Source organism: Jaculus jaculus, chromosome 4, assembly GCF_020740685.1.
Source record: "Jaculus jaculus isolate mJacJac1 chromosome 4, mJacJac1.mat.Y.cur, whole genome shotgun sequence".
Taxonomy (NCBI): domain Eukaryota; kingdom Metazoa; phylum Chordata; class Mammalia; order Rodentia; family Dipodidae; genus Jaculus; species Jaculus jaculus.
Genome location: NC_059105.1, coordinates 160,763,066 through 160,775,373, shown reverse-complemented (window position 1 = coordinate 160,775,373; position 12,308 = coordinate 160,763,066). Strand labels below are relative to the sequence as shown.

At 35.8% G+C, this 12,308-nt stretch overlaps 1 protein-coding gene across 10 annotated transcripts in view; it reads left to right on the top strand.

Moving 5' to 3' along the window:
- Stxbp5l (syntaxin binding protein 5L) overlaps nucleotides 1-12,308 on the top strand; it is a 265,174-nt gene that overhangs the window by 220,560 nt on the left and 32,306 nt on the right. For 7 of the 10 annotated variants that reach the window (XM_045147808.1, XM_045147806.1, XM_045147805.1 and 4 more), the window contains 3 exons: nucleotides 4,710-4,880; nucleotides 7,491-7,730; nucleotides 11,822-12,182. In XM_045147808.1, coding sequence (XP_045003743.1) covers nucleotides 4,710-4,880; nucleotides 7,491-7,730; nucleotides 11,822-12,182 — 772 coding nt within the window. The remainder of the gene's footprint in view (nucleotides 1-4,709; nucleotides 4,881-7,490; nucleotides 7,731-11,821; nucleotides 12,183-12,308) is intronic. The other 3 variants (XM_045147811.1, XM_045147810.1, XM_045147809.1) reach the window with 1 other exon arrangement.

Below are 12,308 nucleotides of genomic sequence, written 5' to 3'. Positions count from 1 at the left end.
GGCTGGGAAGGATGAGGGGATGCAGAGGAGATCCTACTAACATAATGAAAGACCCAAGAACTCACCAAAAGGGCCAAGAAGCTAGGGGCCTGAGGCAAGGAGAAAGTCAAGAGAGATTCACTTATGTGGTCTATGAGACATCAACCGATCACACATCCATTTAGGATGAGCTTCATCATCAGACTCCTGATATGTAAAGGAAAAACCTGATTGGCTGGTAAACTCAAGAGGCTGAAGGAGGAAGGGCCAGCCCGTCGGTGTGCTATGCCCAGGAAAACTTGAATAAGGAAGAGCTGTGGAGGAGTTGTTGCTTGCAGCCATCTTGGACTGGGTCAGAAGAGACTGGGTCAGACACAGGGCAGGCAAGGTGGTATCTATGTTCTCCTTGTGAATAATTTAAAATTTGTCACATACCTTTGATGTTTGTAATCCCATAAATAAGCATGGCTTTCTCAAATCATTTCCCATATTGTGTACGTTAATATCATTTAAAATTAATAATATTTGGGGCTGGAGAGATGGCTTAGCAATTAAGGCGCATGTCTGCGAAGCCTAAGGACCCAGGTTCGATTCTCCAGGTTCCACGTGAGCCAGATGCACATGCTGACACATAGATCTGGAGTTCGTTTGCAGTGGCTAGAGGCCCTATGTGCCCGTTCTCACTCTCTCTTTCTCCCCCTCTCCCCTCCTCTCTGTCTGTGTGTCTAATAAATAAATAAATAAAAATAAAATTAACATTATTTAACAAAAATAAGTCTGATACATAAGAGAATGGAATTCTGGCTCTGTTTCAATTTTAGGATAGTTTCAGAAAACTTAATCGCCTTTTTGTTTTTTGTGGTAGTTATATGCTTATGCATTAAGTTATTAAATAGACCTTCATAAATTTTTCTTTCAGAACTTATATCCACTTGTTCTAGTATGGGACTTAAAGTTTTGCTTTTAGAAACCATTGGATTACCTGTGTTTTTATTTCCTTTACTCTGAGAATGCCATAGCATTAAAGCCTACTGAAGTAATGGTGAAATAAACAAATCTATAATAGTTCTCTATTTTTCTTCAGGTATTAAAAACCAATTTTACATAATTTTATTTGATTTTAATGGCAACTCTAATATTCCTCAACTTTGTCATACAGCAGAAACTAAGGTTATGTTGTTTTTAAATGATGGAAGTAGTATTTTATGAAGCATGGTTCCCAGTGTTTATACAGAATTACATACCTTCTCATTGTGTTTAAATTAGATAACTATTAAACCAACCATTAATATATATATATATTGTTGGTTTAATAGTTATATATATACCTATACAAATACACATGCATACATACATACACGCACATATACATTTTATAATATCTAATAGCTGGCCTGGGGAGATTGCTCAGCAGTCAAAGGTGCTTGCTTGCAATGCCTAATGGTCTGGGTTCCACTCCCCAGGATCCATGTAAAGTCAGATACACAAAGTGCAGCATGCATCTAGAACCCATATGCAGTGGCAGGAGGCCACTCTTCCTCTCTCTCTAATAAAATAAAAAATTATAATAATATATAGTTTGCCCTAGATATCCATGGGTTATGCTTCATAGATTCAATCAATGGCATATTTAAAATAGTTTTTAACATTGTGTTGGTACTAAACATGTACAGACTTTTTCTTATCATTATTTCTTAAACAATATGGTAAAATAGCTATTTTATGGCATTTACTTCATATTAGATATTATAAATGACCCAGAAATGATTTAAAGTTTGTAGAATATGAGTAAAATGTATGCAAATGCTATGCCATTATATGTAAGGGACTAAAGCACTCAGGATTGCCATCCATGTTGTCCTGGAGTCAGTGTGCTGCAGATACTGAGGAACTGCTATCCTATACACAGTTCATTAAAGATATAATCTATCTATATCTATATCTATATATATATATATCTATCTATATATATATATATATATATATTTGCTTTTTTATTAATTAGTTTTGTACTCAGTGAATATAGTCAAGTTGGTACCATTGTTAGCCTCCTCCCTGTCCTTCCCCATCCCCTTAGCCCCTCCTTGTTGAGATATATGGGTCATGCATTGTGGGGTTAGCCCTCAGTTATGGGTAGGAGGAAATGTCTCTGTGTATCATGACCCAACATGTAGTTCTAACATTCTTTCAGGCCCCTCTTCCAAATTTCCCTGAGCCATGTTGGGTTCATTTTAGGTCTGCTTCAGTGATGAGGTCCTGGCCACCTCTGTGTCTCTATATATCTTATTTGGTAGGAATTGATTGTTCTCTTTGTCCATCTCCTTCACCCTTGTGCTGGTACTAGGTTCACCAAGAAAACAACACCCTTGCTTCTTTCTCTAATTGTTATTATTTTCAGCTGAGGCCCTTTTGAGGTATGATGGGGTGGTTCTATGCTTAGGATCTGTGTCTATCTGAAAAAGAGAAGCATATTCTCCAATGGAAAGTAAAGTTAGCACCAGATAGATGGGATAACCCTTATTTTTTTTAGAGAGAATATACTAGGTGTAAGCCCTCTTATAGCCCACGATTAGTGGTAACTTGACAATGGAGAGCTGGCTCATTTTTGGATATGGTTCTGACTTGTTTCCCAGCTCCAGCTATGGGTTCCACTCCACTGAGTGGACCAGCTAGCCAAATCAGGACCAGCTCGTTTCCCACCATGGCTGTGTGATGCTATTGCACTTGTGTAAGCATCATGTCAGGTTATTTGCTGCTAAGTAGGTTACACCATGAGTTGCTTGGACAGATATTGGTCATTTTCCCCCAGTCACCCATGTAGCACCTTCTGGTACCAGACACACTGACTGTCTGGGGACTGACTCTCTTCCAGCTTCCAGCCATGTCACTCCATGTTATGTGTCAACCGCATATGGTGTCTTCAGCAGTAGGGTCTTACCACTAACCTTTGGTGGGTCATCAAGTACTCTGAAAAAAGTCTGTCATTCTTTTTGGAAACCTTGTAGGTCTCTCTGATCAAAAGCTCATTGTGGATGATAGCCACCTGCTGGTACTGAGAGTTACAGGTCAGTGCCCATGAAGAGAAGGAAGAAAAAGATAAGTAATATAAAAGAGTGAGTGAGAGAGAGAGAAGCTGTAGAAGATTAAGGTCAGTCTTCATCATACCTTTGCCAGGGCCTTGTGACTCAAGTGTCCCCTCTAAGGGCCTGGTGAAGGTTTAACCATTTGGTCTGCCTTTTAGGATATAGAATTTTATGGAACCATTGCCGTTTGGGTCCAGATTTGTGTCCCTTACCACCTCCCTTGACCTCTCCTCCCTCCCCACCCACCCTGTTCTCCGGTCCTTGAGATGCTTGCTGGGTATGTCGGCATCTTGGGTAGATTCAGGTTAGGTGCTGTAAATCGTCATATTTTTAAGTGCAAAGAACTAACACATTACCTATTGTCTTTGTTCAGTGTTGTATTAACAAAACTGATTACTATGAAGTTAACTGAGGTTTAGAGAACTTTTTTCTGAGTTTCATTTTCCTCATCTGCAATATTAGGATAATAATAAAAGCATTTAAACTTCAGGTCTGTTGTGAAGATTATATGATATAATATGTATAAAAGTCTACTGTTTAAAATATTTAATTAATATTAACTCTCACTTTAAAAATAATAGCAAAATTCACCCACAAATTAAAATGGTCAGAAATAATTCTTACCCTTGACTAGCTATAACAGAATCCAGGAAATAAAAAAAATTAGGCTTTCAAACTCTTCATTTCAGAAAGGCTTTAATGATTGTCAGTTCCACACATCCAGCATAGCCAGAAAACATTCTCTGTTTAACTGTCATTCCATGAAAAAAAAGAAGCATATTTCAGAATGCATTCTTTATAGTATAGAAAATGAATGATATTTCAAATACAAATTGCTAGCTTTAAGAAATAGAAAGAATATGTTAGTAGATAGAAATCAGAGCCTCATTCATGCTAGTCAAGTATCCTATCACAGAGCTAGCTCCAGGTTGTTTAAGTTAAATCTAGAATTTAACTCACAAAATGTTAAATAAACCATTTTTGAACATGAGCAGTTTTATTTTGGAACAAGCCACCATGTATTTGAATATGTGACATATATTATTACACACACAAAATCACAGAAATGCCATGAGATAGGTGGGAATATTCTATTTATTTGTAGAAGTGGAAACTAAAGTGTGAATACTTTAAGTAATTGGTAGGACTAGTTAGTAGCAGAACTGGAATTAGTACCCAGGCAGTTTAACTCTAGAATCAAAATGCTAATGTACCAATCTCAACTACATAGTGTGATGCTTTCATTCTTCATCTAAAACTCACGTAGGGGCCTCAAGTACTTCCAAAACCTAACATAAGTTGGGTCTATTTAAATTATGTAACAAAAGTCCAATTGTATAACATTTAATATTGCCATAAAAATATTCATTAAATGCATAGTAAGAATTTACAGCATATTTCAAGCAATGGTAATTAGTCACATTATGAAAATGTATCCTATACTTAGTAAGTATCTTTATTTATTTATTTATTTTTTTGGCTAAATCTGAAATTGTGACTAAATCTCAAAATAGCAAGGACTTAGTTATATCCAAATGGGTAGGAAAGAGGAATTCTTATTCCTCTTCATTTTAATATAAACCTTTACATTTCTTTATATGAAGAGTTAATTATGATATTTATTCTGCCTTCTTCCTCTTGGTACAGACCATGTAAATGGACACTGCACAAGTCCAACTTCTCAGAGTTGCAGTTCTGGAAAACGTCTTTCCAGTGCTGATGTTTCAAAAGTAAATCGCTGGGGTCCTGGAAGACCACCATTTAGAAAGGCACAGTCAGCTGCTTGCATGGAGATTTCTTTACCAGTTACAACTGAAGGTAGGATAAACATCAATTGTTGTGAGTACAGTTAAAAATTCAATTTATAATGGGAACAGATGCTGGGAGACACGGGATAGAAATCACATTTTAAAAATACACACACAAAAAAGTGCTAGCCAGTGAATAACTGAGCCTGTTGGTCTGTGGCCATGACTCCAGATATTTTCCTCACTTCACATCTTTCCTCACTATAGAAGAATGATGTAGATAGGATATGTCCACTTAAGTACAAAAGTGCCTTAATCTGTAAACTGCAAATTTAATCCCACAACTGTCAAATGAATGTGGAGAAAGTTTAAAAGGCAAGATTTTAAATTCTAAAGTTCAGAATCTTAGACTATTATTCTGGCACAAGCCTGTAATCCCAGCTGCTCAGGAGGCTTGACTAGGTTACAGAGCCAGTTCAAGGTCGGCCCAGGGAATTTAGCAAGAGACTATGTCAAAAACATATTTGGGGATAAAAAAGGCTGGGGATACAGTTTCTTCAATGGTAGAGCATTTTCATAGTCTGCATGAGACCCTAGAATCTATCTCCAGTGCCAGTAAATAATAAATAAATAACTAAATAAAAAAATAAATAAATTTCGAGCCTTCATAAGTTTTAAGAGAAAGGATGATTTCCTTATTTATGGAGTGATCATGGGGGCAAAGAATCAAGTACAATAGCCAAAAGCCAAAAATGTTTAGAGGAAAAATCAGAATCTTATAACTTCACTGCTGCTCTGTCTTGATGATAAAAAACTGTAGGAGGGATATCAAAAATAATAGGAAGATTTGCTTATAGAAATTTCATGTAAAAGTAACTCTTCATTTGATATCCTTTAAATTTTTTACTTATGTGTATTAATTAATTTTTAAAATAAATTCATTGTCCAGTTCTTATTTAATATTACTCTATGCTTAATCTGGTCACATGGATATTTAGAATAATATTATCTAACAGGTATTTGTGAGTATCAACATTGAATGAGTAGCAAAATTTTGGAGACATATATTAGCTAGGAATATTTTAATAGAAACAATATATGAGGATTATAAGAGAAATAAGCATAATGGATGGAATGAGTGTTGCAAGTTTGAATTTTAGATACTTCTGCCTCTAGACTGTGCTTAATTCTTGGAAAATTACTTAATTTTAATTCTGTTTTTGAATTTCTAAAATGTAGACTCTCTGCCAGGTGTGGTGGTGCACACCTTTAATCTCAGCACTTGGGAGGCAGAGGTAGGAAGATCTCTGTGAGTTTCAGGCCAGCCTGAGACTACATAGTGAATTCCTGGTCATCTTGGGCTAGGCGAGACCCTACCTTGAAAAGAAAATTAATAGATTATCTCCAACTTCCTCCTATCTCCAGTTTTTATGATAAACTATTGTTTTCTACATTAGGAATTATTTTTATAGGTTTAAGATTAAAAGCGAGAAGTTAAGAATATTACATGTTGTTTCTTAAATACATTTTGAGGAACTTATATTTAATTTTTCTATAAATATAATTATGAAATAAACTGATCTGTCAAGAGGGAAAGGACAGTCAAGACAATAGAAAGAAAAATGTAAGGAACTTCTACTTACTATGGAGAAAATAAAAGAACACTACAAATATGTTAAGATTTAACAGGTAGGTGAATTTTTGTATGTTGGAGGTACACATGTGCAAATGTTGATAAAGCAAGTGAACATGAAACCTTACCATTCCCTTCAGTGGGCTGGAACCTTTTCAGAAAGATGGTGTCCACTGACAGGGTGGCACAGCCTTCAGCTTCTTACTTGGCCCTAGACAAAGTTAGAACTACACATCAAAACCAGTTCAGAGAGAGAAAGCATTTGCATTTTGGACTTAGTAAAAACTAAAGTTTTTATAATTACCCATGTTATATAATATGTGTTATAGAATATTTATGATCCAGATTGGTGTTTTCAGGTCAGTAGCCACAATATTCTTGGTAAGTATGAATTGCCATCACATAGTGATGGTTTCAGTGATCCAGAGATGAGAAGGAAGCACAATTAAAACGATAACGTAATTTATTGCAATCTTGACTAATGTTATATTTTTTTTCTTGATTAAAGAACTTTAACTGGGCTGGAGAGGTGGCTTAGCGGTTAAGGCATTTGCCTGCAAAAGTCAAAGGACCCAGGTTCGACTCCCCAGGACCCACATAAACCATATGCCCAAGGGGGTACACGCATCTGGAGTTTATTTGCAGTGGCTGGAGGCCCTGGTGCACCCATTCTTTCTCTTCTCTCTCTCTCTCTCTTTCTCTCTCTCTCAAATAAATAAAGATAAAATATTAAAAATATGTAAAATAAAATTAAAAAGAACTTTAATTGATCTATCAGAAGATGAGAAAAATAATGGTGAGCTGTATATCAGGAGACTCAAGTTCTCATCTTAACTCTGCTTAAATTTATTCATTCTATTTCAACTGATTGATTCATCTGAATTTCAGGCTCTACATCTTCAAAATAAGCTGATGAACTGGATAAGCTGGATTTCATGTCAATTAACAATGAATGATTTTTTTCCTTTCATTTTGGTTTTAATATACTAAATCTGACTTTTTTGAAAATACACTAAAACTCAGCCTTTGCTTTTAAAATTTCCATAGAAAACAGAGAAAATTCCTATAATCGTTCTAGAAGCTCTAGTATCTCCAGTATTGACAAAGATTCTAAAGAAGCAATTACAGCATTGTACTTCATAGAATCCTTTGCACGGAAAAATGACTCTACCATCTCCCCCTGTCTGTTTGTTGGAACGAGTCTGGGAATGGTGTTAATCATCTCCCTAAATCTACCATCAGCAGATGAACAAAGGCTTACAGAGCCCGTGGTGATACTGCCAAGTGGTGAGAGCTTTTCTTTTTTTTCATTCATTGCTACTTTTTCAACCTTAAAATATGAAGTACTAACAAGTGCATTGATTTGGAACAAAAGTGATAAGCCTGTATAATATATACTGTTGAAATCTCATAAACTGAATATTCTTCCAATATTTATTATTTTTATATTTATTTATTGTAACTTACCTGTCCTTCAGAATAAAAGAGTACAATATTGGTGATTGTAAGCCAGAAATGCTGACCTAAACAATGCCTCCAGAGTAGTTAGGAAACTACCTGCCATGTCCTTATACAGTAATAGGCACTGAAGGTAAAGAATTGAACAAGTCATACAAAGTTTCTGCTTTCAAAGACCTTATAGTCTAGATGATCGTTGAGATGGTCCATGAAAGTTAAGAGAAAAGTGAGGTTGGACTAACGTATGTAAGGGAAAGGGGAAAGCAATACTTCAGGTTAGAGTTCTTAATACCCTGCCTTTAATAATTCTTCAGACCCCACTGAAACCTCCATCCATCCGTTCTAGCTGGGTTCTTAGTTCTTAACTTCTCTCATGCTGTCACTCCTTTTTGGATCTCATGGCTGGACACTATAGTACTCTTTTCGTGCCCTCTGCATTCTGTTGTCCTTCTTTTACATTGTTTACTTTGTTAGGTTTATGCTGCTTAATTGTAAGCCTGTTTAGATGTAAGTATACCAATTTTATGTTTATACCTATATAGCTAATATGGCTAGAAAATAAACGAATGAATGTGTGTATATATACACTAAACCCAAAAGTTCCTGTGTGGTTAGGAACATGATATTTCTCTATATATTTTTCTCTTCTTCCCTACACACTTGAACAACAGTTGTATATTTTGTCTACTTTCTTTAAACCTTAAATAGCTCCTCTCTTGTTTTTATTTTTTCCTATAATGATCACGTGTCCTTTTCTGCTAAGAACACTGAAGCAATCAGATAAGAACTACAGTATCTACCAGTCTGTCTGTATCTCCATGACCTCGAAGTGCTTTACCATTACCATTACGAAAGCATCTACAATCCTGACTGGACCACACTTTCTACTGCTGCACTAGATTTCCCATTAGCCTATTCAAGGAAGTTAACCCAGTGATTTTGATTCTCAGTTTTCTTTGTAATCAATATCTTTTTCTGTTGTGTCAAAAAAAAATGATGTTTCTACCATTAGTAAAGACAAGACTCTCAAATCTATTCCCATACTTGACTTCTTTTTGATGTAAAATTCATTGAAATTGTAGTAGTAAGGTCACTATTTCTAACTTTATTCTCCAAGTTTCTAGAACAGACTTTAATCACACTTTTCCATATCCCTCAGCAAAACTACTTTCATGTAGCACACTTTTTATGTTCCCTAAGTTGTAAACACTGGAAATCATCCTCTCTCCTGTTTTTCTTTCATACCTTAAATACAACTTATTTTCAAACCCTACTGCCTTAATTTTAACAGCACACTCAGATTCTAACATTTCGTGACATCTGCACTGTTATCACCTGGTTAAAGTAAGCCTCTATCCATTTCTCACCTGGATCATTCTGTTAACCTCTTCTCTGTTCTCCCTGGTTCTAGCCTTTACACCTTTCAGTATATGTCCAGCAGGAGGAATAATTCTATTTAATGAAAGTTAAATTGTTCACTCTTTCTCAAACTGCTTATCTCACTCCAAGTGAAAGTATAAGTTTTACCAAGTCATACAAGAACCTACATATGCTGCACAATTTTATGTCTATTGTCATTCTCTGTGAGTCATTTCTTTGCCATTCTAGAAAGTAAAGATCTATAGTGAGTCTGAGATTTTACTCTATGTTCAGCTAATAAAGTTAGGTTGTCAATATCACAGAAGATGATAGAAAACATAAGACTCCTGAGTTGGAAACAAAGACTGACTTATTACGCATAGCAACAATAGAAAAGCAGCAATGAATGCTATTTCCTGATCCCTAATCACCGCAGGATGAGGCAAAGAAGCTTTCCCTCTATATCAGTGCACTACAGGAAGCAAATTGAGAAATAAGTCAGCTGTTCTGGCAAGGGAAACTAATTGAGAAACTGTCATTTTGATGCCAATTATGTTTAACCATTGGGAATAAAGTAAGATGTCTTCAAAAATATTGATTTCTTGAATTTAACCTATGTGAGATCATACATAAATCAGGAATGTAAAACTGATTACATAGTCATATGTCACTTTAATAAGAATACATCCTGAGAGGTTCTTATGTCATCACTGGATCTGGCCTTTTTAGGCAACCAGAACATTCAATAAACACAAATGCATGAAGCTGCTGCTGACATAGAAGCGTGCTGTTTTAAAGTAGACTTGTTTACTAAGCAAAAAGGTGTGCCCTAAAATAGTGATTGAAAAGTATATGATGGGGCTGGAGAGGTGGCTTAGCGGTTAAGCGCTTGCCTGTGAAGCCTAAGGACCCCAGTTCTAGGCTCGATTCCCCAAGACCCACGTTAGTCAGATGCACAAGGGGGCGCACATGTCTGGAGTTCATTTGCAGTGGCTGGAGGCCCTGGTACGCCCATTCTCTCTCTCTCTCTCTCCCTCCCTGCCTCTTTCTCTCTGTCTGTCACTCTCAAATAAATAAGTACAAATAAAAAATTTTAAGTATATGATAATAAGTACATATGGCAGTGACATATTCATTTATAATCAGTATCAAGTATTGTATGTTGAACATAATGACTGCATATCCTACTCTTTTATATAATGACAGCACAGCAGGTTTGCTTATACCAGCATTATCATAAGCATGTGAATAATACATAATGACAGCCACAACATCCCCAGGTGATAAGAACTTTTCAGTTCCATTGTCATCTTACAGGAACACCATAGTATATGTCATTATGCCTGTCCAAAATGCTGCTACATTACTGTTGAGAAAGGTCTCTGAGTAGCAGGGAATTATGAAAGTGTGTTTGGCAGAGTATCAATGGCATTAGCATCATTTCACCCTTAAAGAGTTTTGAGAAAGCTGTTCTTTCATATCTTAACCCTCAGACTAAAGCCCCTAAGCCTCTACAGCTGTCCTCTCAGGCACTCCTATGGGACCTGTTCTCTACTTTGAAGTAGATTGAAATACACAACTGAAATGTAAGACCTTCTAAATATGTTATTTTAACGTGGCACATTTTAAGTAGTTAAATTATAGGTAAAATAACTTCTAAACGGAATGTGTTCTTATTTGCAACCCTACCCTCTACCAATCTTTATCAAATATATACTCTTCCACATCAGCCTGGGTTAACACACTTACTCTGTCTGCATGATGTCAAAAGATAAAGGAAAGACTAGTGGGATACTGCTTACAGGAGAGTCTGGAAGGACTCAGAGGTCAGTAAAAATTCCATAGTGTGCTGTCCTCTGAGACAGGTAAAAACAGCCACTCACAGGTAGTGATCGTGCATGGTTATTCAGTCTTGAAGAATCCAGGTAAATAAGCACCATTTCTGAATTAACATGTATATATAAGCTTGCCTAAGAGCTGAAGGTAGTTAATTGTGAAGATGTTTGTTTTTCATACCAACTAAAATCGCTAGCATGAACTAAGTCTGGATATTGAAACTACATATTTATTAAGTATTTAATTTCAGAAAAATTAAAATCACATTCTAACAAATGATCCTATGAAAGAACAAACTGGGATCAGATAAAATATTTTTTCAGTTGAACCTGTATGAATAAATTAAAGTTTACATGTTCTAAAATTTGCCTTTTAAAATGGATTTAAAACAAAAAACTATATAGGTTAATGAAAGAATCCAGGATGAATAATCAGGAAATCTGAGTTTTAGTCTAAGCTCAATATCAGCACTAATCCAGGCTCTAGTCCAAACTGGAAAAATTTAAGCAAGCTTGCTTAATATATTAATGAGAAAACAGATCCAAGATGGTAATGAGTTGGGCCACGTCATATAGTTTAGGCTCCTTGTAGAGCTAATATTCTATTAACCCAAGTTATTATAATAGGTAAATTTATAAACATACTGATTTTTGTATTTTGATGCAATTATGACACTGTAGATAGTAATTACTTCATATGTCAGTAATGTGAAATTGTTTTTCTAGGTACATTCCTCTCACTAAAAGGAGCTGTGCTAACATTTTCCTGTATGGACCGAACTGGTAGTTTAATACAACCACCATATGAAGTTTGGAGGGATCCAAACAACATAGATGAAAATGAAAAAATGTGGAAAAGGAAGTTGGTCATGAACTATTCCTCTTCATCCCAAGAACTGGGAGATCATCAATATGCAGTAATCTGCTCAGAAAAACAAGCCAAAGTCTTCTCACTGCCTTCTCAGACTTGTCTACATGTGCATAACATCACAGAGACATCGTTTATACTGCGAGCAGATGTGGTGGTTATGTGCAACAGTGCTTGCTTGGCATGCTTTTGTGCTAATGGACACATCATGATAATGAGGTACTTGTTTTATTCATATATTACCTGGTAATCACAACAATGCCAGTACGGTATAATGGCGAAAAGTATGCATCTCATGACAAAAATTTTATCAACCCGAAAGCATTTATTTTGAGGCAAGCCCAA